At 40.5% G+C, this 12,414-nt stretch overlaps 1 protein-coding gene across 2 annotated transcripts in view; it reads right to left on the reverse strand.

Moving 5' to 3' along the window:
• Positions 1-12,414, reverse strand: part of LOC137287230 (uncharacterized) — a 66,238-nt gene that overhangs the window by 13,803 nt on the left and 40,021 nt on the right. Inside the window, exon 1 of one of the 2 annotated variants that reach the window (XM_067819421.1) lies at positions 3,306-3,451. The exons of the other annotated variant lie outside the window; for it this stretch is intronic. Within the exon in view, the coding sequence (XP_067675522.1) occupies positions 3,306-3,357 (52 nt within the window). The 5' untranslated portion in view covers positions 3,358-3,451. Of the gene's footprint in view, positions 1-3,305; positions 3,452-12,414 lie in introns of those variants that run through there. 2 annotated transcript variants of the gene reach the window in all.

Below are 12,414 nucleotides of genomic sequence, written 5' to 3' on the forward strand. Positions count from 1 at the left end.
TTTGAAGGGCTTTCGACAGGACTATTGCTCCTAGACCTGCGGTAGTTTGGAGATGGTGACCAGCGCCTTCGTGCTGGACTAGGACTGGGTGACCTGCTTAAGTGGCAGTCTCGTTGGAAATGTCCAGACTGATTACATTTGTAGCACCTTAAGTCCTTTGACTTCTCCCTTTCAATCTGCTCATCGTGGATCTTTCCTTTTATAGCCAGTGTGAGGTCTGAAATGCTTTTCTCCATTCGTTTCATCACTTCCTCGAATTTATTCTCAGTTAAGGTAGTAACCGCTTTCTCCCCTGTGCTTGCGGTGTCCCAAGACACTCGTCTACTTTGTTTTCCCTCTGAGTCCCGTCCTACTGTGGCTTTATAATTGTGCTCAAGGGTTGTTACTAGTTCTAAAGCTTCCGAGACAGACTTTGGTTCTTTATTCATAACCTCAAATGCAATACGTGTGTTGCTAATTCCTTTTAGGAAGGCCTCTGCAGCCAATTCTTCTTGCATTGCTAATGGCACGGAGGGGAATGCTTTTGCAGCCAGACGCCTAACAGATTCTGCGAATTCATCAATTGTTTCATTCTTTTGTCGAAGTTCAGACAACTTCTTCCTTAAAGTTGAAGGTGGTTCATCCCTTCCAAATCTCCCTTTCAACTGTTCTTTCAGTTTATGGTAATCCTCCAAAACTTCTTCTGGTAAGGTATAGGCAAACTTTGCTGCAGACTTCCTTAGACAGCTATGGAGTCGATCCAGACGTTCGATATCTGACCACCCATTTCGACGGCTCATTCGCTCAAATGGTAAAATAAATCCTTCCCAATCATCGGTTCCATCAAAGCAAGCCATTTTCGGGCGTTGAGTATCCTGAAAGAAGGAACTATTGTTCCCATGTGAATTTCCCATGGATCTATCAAAAGTGTGTCTGTTATTTTGAAGAGTCCGTGCCTGCCTGCTAAAATCTTGCCTTCGCCGGTCTTCTCCGAATGGGCTTGAGTCCTCATAAGATGCCATCATGTTCTCACGTTCACTTTCAGGATCCCTATACGGTGTCGAAGTGAAACAATCTCTGTCGCGATCTCTGTCTCTCTGCGACTCCGAAACCAGCCTTTTGTTCATACTAAGTAGGTCGTTTATTTGCTGCCTCTGGTCATTAATCAGCCCAACTAATGTGGCAGTCTGTTGACCAAGCTCCAACATTCCTTGTAGGGATGCTTGTGCATCCTCTTGGTTCTTGGAATCTTTAATTTTATGAGTTCCCTCAGCTCCCCCTGGCTCTCCCATGTCCATGACTGTTACCGTAAGGCAAGTACTTCCTGAGGATCAGCAGCAATGGATAGGACAGAAGAACTTCTATCCCTGAATAAATCGTTCACAATGTCCAACTGTAGTTTGTGAAGCCACTTTCTTGACAAAAGTTCTCCTGGATGAATGCCGTCACGAAGAAGATTAAAATTGTAACGACTCTTTCCTGGTTTTGTTTTTAAGAGATCTGCATCAAATTTCAGTGTGGAGCGTCCTAGCTTCTTATTGAAATGTTCAATGTATATGTTTAGTTCATGAACTTGATGTTGAACTTCAAGGTCCAACTCGTGAAGATTTGCACTTTCTGGATGTTTCAGATGTGCACTTGCACAGTATGCAGAAAAGGAATACGTGGGAATTCCAATGACTTTAATTCTTCCGTCCAGGGCCAGTATGATGTCTCTAGCCTCCTTCAGTTTTCTACGAAAATTGTGCCATGTCTCTCTCTCTGAATTTCTTATTTGCAGTCGACCATGGAGTTTCTCAGTTATATCGCAGGTTCCTGTCCACCAATAAACATAAGGTTGTTTTTCAAAGGTGTCCACGATTTGCCTCAACTCTTGACGAAGACATCTAACCAGATCTGCAGTTGTCCCCCCTCTCACACATACAAATTGCAAATTTAAACACTTGAGTGGACCAGCAGTTTTCAAATACAGTCCTTTACTATCTGATACAAGAACTGGAATAAATGGAGAGGACGAATCCGGCACATTCAATGGGTGTCTTTCTATGAATTTCACTAACTCTCGCTCACTCATTCAGCTTGTCATGTGATTCGCAGTGAATCACACCTTAAACAACTCTTTACAGTTATTGAAGGATTCGCAGTGAATCCCAGTGTCCACTACGGTGGAACTTCTGAGGCACAGTAATTAAGTCAAAATCCAGCCTCCTCAGGTTTAAGAATGAAGGTGCAGAAACAAACACATCCAGTTGCAGAAGTGAAATTCTGTGACTAAAGTAGGTCAACTTTAACTAAAACAGCTAGATCGTGCCAACTATCACATAATAACATATTACATAAGCCTAGCTGATGGAATTACAAACAGAAACAACCTTACCAGCAAGTTTGGCACAATATGACAAGGCAACCTGTCAAATCAATGGGCAATAGCATGGATGTGCAGAAACAAACACGCCCGTCTGGCCGGATACTGTGATGACAGATGTTCAACAGCACAGACGCCTTGCCAGAAATTAATGATACTAAGCGAAAATCTGAGAAATCTGAATGAAAGGTTATGTGTCATGTAAGGTTTATGCAAAATCATCAGAAAATACACTCAAAAAACTAGACAAGGACACATGTTTCAATAGGCAACAACACAGAGAGTGGACAAAACGATCGGCTAGCAGACGACAAAACAGGACTAGGCCAGTTGATGCGCGAAGTTACGCGGGCTCAACAACCAGCAATACACAACGAAAAACTATATCTCTTCAATGCCAAAGCTTAGAAAAACTATGGGGCGAAGATTATAGCACATAAAATGTCAAACGATTTTTCAGTGGTAAGCTGAACCGCCCGGCAGCGAAATCTCGCGTAGATCGCACAGTAGTGCACCTACAAAGCAGAGGCAATATCGGCGAAACACTTCAAACCCTTTGAAAGTTAGCAAACCCGAATGTGAGTTTGCTAATTGGCGATGTTAATCTTCTTTTTACTTCTGACACCAGTGTAATAATACCGGGACAGATGACCAACAACGTGCTTCTTGTTTAGATAACTTTTAATGACGGAACCATACACTACGCATGCGCGAACATCATTAACTCAAAGGGGCCCATTTAGGGATGCATCACAATAATATTGTCAACTCAAAAATGTATTTTCTAATCTTTCTCGCCACAGCATATTCACGAAGACCCAACGTGAACCACGAGGCGAAGTGACCCACATCAACGAAACTCGAAGGATATATAGGTACATAAATGACCAGGAAGTCGATTTCCAAACATCTATCTTCTTCCCCACTAATTTTCAGTCTGAACTAATTTTCATATACTCACTCGGCACAAATATAATGTCTGTTAACGTTTCACGACACTCGGTAGTTGTCATTTTGGCAAATTTGGGGATGCACCTGTCCAAGCGTTATATACGATTGCCGAGTCTCAACGCGTCGCGGGTACGCACTTACGGAACAGGAGAACGACCCCGTTATAACAACAGCTGCTTGGCGACACAACTGTCGTATTTCCGCCAGTCACGTATCTTGCATTACAGAGTTCCAAGTTCGAATCCTTGTTGCATGATCGTTTAGAAATATATATTATATAATTACGTGTTTGCAATTATTCGTGGCAGCTATTGATAAAGAACTGTGCCAAAGGAGTACAACTGAATGTAATTTACAAGTTTATTCTCCGTAATAATATAACATTTGTTTATCTTCATTTATCTGTTTATTTTTCATGTTTTCGTTGAAGGCCTCTTTCACCGGCATTTATACGATGTTTGCGTAATTTAGGGATGGGTTCAATTTTATTGTTTTATTTCATTTTACTTCAAGCCAAATATTGGACCGTTTAAAAGTCACATGCAACCAAAAAAATCAAACATAATTTAAACACAATTTTCACTTATTGATAACATATAATATACATTGTATAAGCATACAATCGCGATTTAAAAGTGCAATATTTTTACTTGGGCTTACTTCCCTCCAAAACAAGCCCTCGAGAGACCGAACCCAGTCATAGTGGGTGGGTGTGCACGACGGCTTCCGATTGACTGGTTCATTTGCTGATATGCCGAGGGGTTACTGTGTGTATAGAAAGATGATCTGTTTGATGGGCATTTTAGAAGTATGGCGAGTCACAAGAAAGTAAGATTCTTTATGGTGAAAGACTTCTTTTATTGTACTTGATGTGTCGTTTCAGTATGAATTCATATACCGTTGTCAAGCAAAATCATATAGACCAGAAGAAGTTGTTATCCTAAAAGAATGCATGTCAAAACATTGATTACAGAACAGTCTCGTTTCCTGTTTACTTGGTTCTGTCCTATTGCGCAGCTTAATGCGATAACCAGTCCAGGATTTTTAGACTATGTCATTTAACTGAATGCATAAATATTAATCAGTGTGATTTGATAAGTCTACGCAGTTGTATATTGCAACACTAAGCTCCTTCTAATCCTAGTAAATACGTCGTACGGCGTGCTATGTCGTACGGTGAGCTCTGACAAACAGAAACCTGGAAATCGTGGACATATCAAAACGAGGCTAGAAAAGTTTAGCGGTCTCTGACGGAACTGATGTTACATCAACCTCATTGTTCGTTACAGAACTACGCTCAATAAGCGCAAAACAACACATAACAGGTTTAACCAGTGAGCCAGATGCACTGTAACTCGTTTTACGACCTCATCAGACTGGGGCAATCTGTGATTCCATAGTTGAGGTATGCTGCCTCAACCTCGACATAAAGTAGAGAATGACGGTGCAATTAAAGTTTAAAATTGAAATTCATTTGTAAATACCATTTTCTTATGAAACAAGGAATTGGAATTCAGTTTAACCAGAGTTGTTTGTGGTGTCAATTTACACTTTCACACGAGGAAATTCGGATCATCTGAAAAGTAGGTCATTGTCTGAATAGGTTAATGAGACTTGTGTTTCGGTATGTATATACAGGTGTCGGGTTTTGTAAATAGATGTTCTCTGAATCTGCGTTCGATCCAACCAAAAATCATCTTGGTAGACATGGTGAAGTATTGCGTGTCTGGAAACTGTCATTCGTCCAAGTACAAAGCAGGACTTGAAACTGACAAGAGTTTGCACCATTTTCCGTCAGATCCAGTCATCCGAGAAAAATGGATGTAGTTTGTTTGCAACCCATAGACATAAAAACATGTCATGTGTACAAGTATCACACCTGCCTAATTACATAATGTGGCAGAGACAGGACTCGGGTGCACGAGTCATAAATCAATTTATTTTGTTTATGGCGTATCTATAGGTGTTAAGTTCAAATTGCATGTGGTCAGTGGTTGAAGCTGTGTATTAAATATTGTCTCTAGCAGACAGGCAGTCTGACATAAAGGTGCCAATAAACCAGACATTGAGTTTACTCTGTGACAGAGGCTGCTTACCACAATCAACACGGTTTTTTTATGTAAGGAGTAGATTATTTACTTGTTTGTGCACACAACCAAGATTAGGAAACTGCTCACGACCTCATACTCCGGGCAGACATACTGTTTCATTTGATGATTAGTTTCGGTAAGTACATATACCTAAAGGTATCAAAATTTGCAAAGTAGTGTTTGACGTTGCATGTGATCTTTAGGGAATCACATCAAAAACCTCCGAAAAATGATGTGTTTGTTAAATATTTCACTGTATAAATTCACGATATTATCTTGAAAATGTTTATTGCTTTTTCACATCACTGCCACTAACACTATCCTTCATTCTAAGATACGAGGGGGCAGTCTGGAATGGCACAGTGACGTCAACACATTGTGACGTAATGCAAAAAAGTGCACATTATCGACTGATAAAGTATTGTCGGCGCCTTTGATCTTTCGCCGAAGCATCTCAGAATAAGAAATACAGTTCGTTCGCAAGCGTCCTCGTGCTTTAACTATAATAGTTCAGGGCGAAAGTGTGCTTTATTACACTATACATGGTGGTAGAACGAACTGTATTTCTTTATCATGTCTGCAATTAAATTTGTTTTATTATTATTTGGTAATAACAATATTTTCTACCTGTCATAAATGTACTTTCAATTCACAGGTACTGTTTAATGTTTGTGTGTGCACCCGGGAAAAGAAAACCTGTATGGCAATTCATGAAATAAAGATACTTGTGTCAGAACTTCAGAGCGAATGAGTGAGTGAGTTTAGGTGTACGCCGCACTCAGCAATACTCAGACAATCCAGTGATCAACAGTACGAACATCGATCTATGTAACTGGGATACATGTGTCAACCAAGTCAGACTGACCACCCGATCCCGTTAATCGGCTCTTATGACAAATATGGAATGCTGAAGATCAGTTCTAACCAGGATTATCACGGGTGGATAGCTTCAGAAATACGTTAGAGATCAAGCTACAATGTATAAACGATTACTATTTACAAATCAAATAATCTCAGGAGAAAATAACATTTATATGAGAAACCTATCTCGGGGAGAATATTCTTTGACATAAATATGGGAAATGCTTCCATGATACTGCATCCAATGCATGAAAAGACTCCCCAGGAGAAACATATATCCTGTCACATAAGGACATGCATGTATTCGGAATATGTGAGCGGTGGAGCATGAGACGATGAAGTTCGAGTGTGCAAGAGGCGCTGTTTCAGCAAGAGTGAGTGAGTTTAGTTTTACGCAACACTCAGCAATATTCTAGACCTGGGATTAGATTTTCGAAGCTCTCTCAGCACAAAGGTTTAAGTTAATGTTAATATATGTCACTTAAGGCTATCCTAGCGCCAAAAGAGCTTCGAAAACCCTTAGCATCAAAGTATACAATGTCGGTGTCTCATCTCTATATGAAAGACAGTCCCGACGGTGACAATACACTCCTTGATGCTAGGTTTTAGCGTTACAAGCCCTGTGGGTGAACTGAGACCCCAAAGACGAGGCGAGGCGAAGCGAAGGCAATAAGTTAGCATTCAAACATAGTCGAAAATGATCACTTTGGGGGGTCATGGTCTTTGGTGCACGTGGCATCTGTTGAACTGCAAACACCAGTCCCCATATCCTACAGTGGGACACAATGACAAAGGTGACCCATATGGTACGATATTTTAGATGTGTACGTGACGCCAAACATGTTGTAATCGCACAGGTCTTCATCCTCTTGGGCGATAATGAGTGAGTATGTTTTTTCGCCGCTGTTTGCAATTGTTGTATACAGGCTCGAATAGTCCAAAAATGACGTCATCAACCACCTGCGTGACCTCATTTCTCGGAAGTCAATGACCTTGGAAAACACTATGCCAGTGACGTCATTTTCACCACGACCTTGAGTGGTCCTCACAGTCATGGATGTATTTTCAGGTCAGACGCCTAGCAACCATACAGATGGATCAACCGGTTTCATCCGGTTTCCATTTTTGACTATATAAAACCATTTTCATTTCGGATCATGCATCAGTTTCATTCCTGAATACATATCACATACAGATCTCTCCCTCTCCCTCTTGAAGATGGAAGCTCTTCACCGTGATCATCTGAGGAAGAATTATTCTCACCTCGTGCACGCGATGCAGTGAGTAGAAGAGGTGGTCGACAGACTGGTACAGTTTGGAGTGCTCACCATCTTCATGTAAGCTGAGATTATTGAGAAACCACAGACGTCTTTTGATCAGGTCCGAGAACTCCTGTCCACATTACCTAGACGAGGCCCCCCAAGCATACACCCTGTTCTACAAAGCTCTAGAGTAATGCGGAGAGATACAGGCCATGGCATTGCTGGGACTAGAGACTCCAAGTGACAAGTCACTGACAGAACTACAGGATCCTCGTTGTCATATCGACTTAGGCAATGGCGTATTTGTGACAGCCAGGATATGGAATGAAAAACTAGGAATTCACATAAGGAAGTATGATGTCTATCCTATTGGAAAGTAATACCCTACTCGTCGTGGCATTGTGCTTACCTTGAAACATTGGCTGGAGCTTCGTGGAGTCCATTTCAAGCTTCAGGAGGCCCTCAGTCAAGGAAGGACCCATGATTGTTCTCACGTGGGAGCCAATATGTATGCTACTTTGAATCCAAATGGTGGTGTGGAACTCCGACAGTGGGAGACACATGAAGAACTGGGAAGAGGGGTACCTACAGCTAAGGGTATCTTGTTGTCCAAACAAGAATGGCAGAAACTGAGACACTGTTGCGATCTGATGACAGATTTTGTGCCCGAGCTCAAAGACATGGTTCATCAAAACCAGATGGGGTACCTCCAGTGTTCTTTCAGTAATCCCAATGACTATGAAGTTGGAGTCATTGACTATTCTTCTATGGTTGGGAGTCACCGTTCTGCACCTTTCATCTAGCTGTGTTTACTTTAAATGGTATTACATTCAATTGTGTAGAACAGTGTTACATGTACTCTAAAGCAATCTACTTTGGTGATATGGACAGTGCAGCGTGTATTCTCCAAGAAACTGTTCCGGCTAAGCAAAAACGTCTGAGGCGATGTGTGAAAATATTTAATCAGAGAGTGCGGGACGCTGTCAGTCATGGTGTTATGACTAAGGTGTTAACGGCTGAATTTTCCCAGAACACTGACTTGAAACATATATTAATTCAATCCTACCCTAAGCAGGTAGCTGAAGCTAGCCCCTTTGATAAACGATGGGGAATAGGAATTGATGTTTCTCATCCTGATAATCACAAACCCTGGAAATGGCCAGGGGAAAACCTGTTGGGTAAAACCTTAATGCATGTTCGTGAAAAGTTGTTGTTTGTGAGTCCTTGATATAAATAAAATTCTTGTATTGTATGTTTGTCTTGGGTTTTGTTTAAATAGCATGATGCATGTGAAGCATGTTCAGTCGTGTTTGAGATGGCACCTTGGGAAGACTACTCGAATAGGATCTATTACGACCCAGAACATCCTGGGAGTTATGCTGGGCCCAAAAAATTGTGCGAAGCTGTCCAAGCTGAGGGTCATTATCCAATTGGCTTACATCGAATCAAGGAATGGCTGAAAGATCAAGACGTCTATACCATGAATCATCAAGTCAGAAGAACGTTTCCACGAAATGAGTATGTCGTGGAAGGTTTAGATAGTCACTGGCAGTCCGATCTGATGGATATGGTATCACTGGCAAAGTACAATGATGGTGTGAAATACCTCTTAGCAATCATAGATCTATTTTCACAATATCTATGGGTGTATCCACTCATGTCTACAAAAGGTCAAGAAGCGGTGAAAGCATTAACCAACTTATGGAAAACCAGCACACGAAAACCAGCACAGGAAAACCTAACCTTTTTCAATCCGACATGGGTTCAGAATTTAAGAATCGATGGGTGGAAACCTTTTTGAAAAAACACAAGGTAACCCAACTCTTTACATTGAATAAAACCAAAGCCCCCTATGCTGAGAGAGTCACTAAAACCATTAAAAACGAAATTGTATCGATACATGTTGAAACACTTTGCCTACAGATATCTGGATATCTTACCCGATGCAGTCATGAGTTACAATCACACTAAACATCATTCCTTAGGACAGTCGCCTGTTAGTGCAACTCATAAAAATGAAAATGAAGTGCGGCTCTCTCAGTATTTGATTAAACCCCCCAAAATGACACACAGTAAAAAAACAGTTCACCTTCAAGGTGGGTGAGAAAGTCAGAGTGAGTCATCTTAAGAGAACGTTCGACAAGGAATACCAGGAGAAATGGTCTGGTGAAATCTTTACCGTAAGAAGGAGATACTGGTCACAAGATAAAGACATGTACAAGTTGAAAGATTGTGGTGGCAATCCCAATCGAAGGTGCTTTTTATGCCCCTGAACTTCAACCTGTGGCTGAAAACCCTGATCAGGAGTATAGAATTCAAAACACTCTCAAAAAGAGGACCAGAAATAAACAAAAGGAAGTCTTAGAAAAACGGCTTTATTGGCCTAAAAGTACAATAGTTGGATCTCTGAGGTCAGTGTTAAGGATTATGAGAAGGTATAAACAGAGATGAAACCTGAAAGGAAACCATCTGGGGAATGGAAGACGTGGTAGAGGCACAACCTCTTTCACGCAGCAGGTCTGGTGAAAGTTGGACTTTGCAAGGTCGAAAAGTAGCCGAAAGAAATCATTCTTATTTACATTGTGGTGATTACGTGTATTGTCAATTTGTCCTTGGACAAAGGAAATTCCAATTTGTGGACAGCTCTCCTCAGTCCCAGTCTCGGTTACTTGCTGCCAAATCCAAAGATTAAATCTAAACATTGATAACTATATGACAGTACGGAGTACGGATAGTAAGGACACCTTTTATCCCCAAAACAGTTTCCTATCACGTACAAGAATGAAGACCAACTGCTCTGGGCGAGAATTTGTAAGTACATGTATTCTTCTCGTTATTCTCCTTAGTATTCCTCTTTTACATATGACAAAAAATATTTGCAGGGAAAACCTTATACTTATTATGGTCACTAAAAACGTCCGTTTATACTCTACAAGATCATGGGGTTTTGTTTGTTTTTTTGTGTTTGTGTTTTTTGTGTGTTTTTTTACACTGTTATAGGAAATGTAGGACCCTTGAAAGTCCCGGAGTAGAATAGGCCTTCAGCAACCCATGCTTGCCATAAAAGGTGACTATGCTTGTCGTAAGAGGCGACTAACGGGATCGGGTGGTCAGACTCTCTGACTTGGTTGACACGTCGTCATCGGTTCCCAAATGCGCAGATTGATGCTCATGTTGTTGATGACTGGATTGTCTGGTCCAGACTCTATTATTTACAGACCACCGCCATATAGCTGGAATGTTGCTGAGTGCGGCGTAAAACTGAACTCAATCACTCATTAGGAAATGTAAGCGCATATATATTTTCGTGTGGTATGCGCTTTTGCTCAGGGGGTAGAAGAGTTGCGTCCCTAGAAGAGCGGGGCGAAGAAAACACAGAAAGCTCTACTTCATAGAATAAACTCGTATTTCAGCAAAGGCCTACATCGAGTTGTCTAGTTATATGCTGGAATAAGAAAGCACGGACATGAAAAAAAACAACAACAAAACACATGGACAGCTCGTTGCTGAACCTCGAAAGGTATCATCCATAATTATGGCATGTTTGCACGGGAAAAACAAACGTCTCCTATTCTCGCGGGTTTCCTATTCTCGCAGTAAACACATTTTCAGCCGAGATCGCCGAAGCATGATACTTAGCGGTTGTTTACTTCATTGACCGGTAACTAGGAAGTGGGCCAAGTATGTGAATTATCAAAATAACAATGTAACAAATATTCGTGAGAAGGAGTAAGTATTAACTCCGAAACGTTGTTATCACAATAAAGACGTTGATATCCATAAAAATCTTCACTCTTATGTATTTCACTTCTAAATGCCCTTCAAAGACTTGACCTAAGAGAGGTTTATCAGGTTTTCACCAGTGTGAAAGACGTGAAACGATGTGTTCTTTTATGTGGATCTTGATGGATGTATTCTTGAATAAGGTAGTAGTCTGACATTGTTTCTATAAAATTAGTCTGTTTTACATTCATTATTTGCATTTTGTTTTAATTTGTTTGTTGTAGTATTCAGCAGAATCTATATGACGGAAAACACACTAGATCGCGTATATATGTGAAATAGGATCCACATTGGCAGTCTATACAATGTTTAAATGTTACAGTCATGTTAGAAATTTACTATAAGCGTCGTTATTTTTCCATCCTAATAGTTTTTACCATTTCTACCACTGGCAGATGATTAACCTTCAAAGTGTTTCATTTGTATTCATAATACGTTTGTAATGAAGTAAAAATGACTTCTCCTTAGTTGATCTGTCTATAATTAAACTATCAATTGCGCTTACAGACTGCGCAGCAGAGGTCACGAACCAGTCATGAATTCTGGGATATCATCCGGGTACTCACGGGAGAAAAACAATAACTAACGTTTAAACCAGTCCACGGAAACTGCTCCGCACCAGTGCCCCTTTAAGTATTATCTGTTAGAATCATATTTTTAAATGTCCATTTTGTTTACAGTGACATGGAATTTCTCCAAGAGTTAGATTTTGCTGTTGATGTATTTCCTGACATCTCTATGAAATTGCAAAAAGGTTTATACAAAAATATTTTTTTACCAATCGCATTTTTAAAAATCACCTAGATATTTCATTTTTTTACGTGTGTGAGGGTAGTAAAACGTTTGGGTTTATATTTTTTGTGTCTCGTCTCGGCGTATCTAGCTGGGCAGGAACAGCAGCAACAACAACAGCAACAACAACAGTCATGTCAATGAGGGAGAGGAGTGCCTGAATTCGGGCCTGCTCCATCATATAAGTACTTATTTTTTCTGTCCCATTTTTTCCCATTTATAATATATTTTTAAGTCCTCATAGATATCTGAAGGAATGACGATTTGGGTAACAAAAAAATCATACATGGTGATATAGTAGCTTTATGGTCAAAGTTTGATCTGCTTGAAA

This window comes from Haliotis asinina, chromosome 6, assembly GCF_037392515.1.
Source record: "Haliotis asinina isolate JCU_RB_2024 chromosome 6, JCU_Hal_asi_v2, whole genome shotgun sequence".
Classification (NCBI taxonomy): Eukaryota; Metazoa; Mollusca; class Gastropoda; order Lepetellida; family Haliotidae; genus Haliotis; species Haliotis asinina.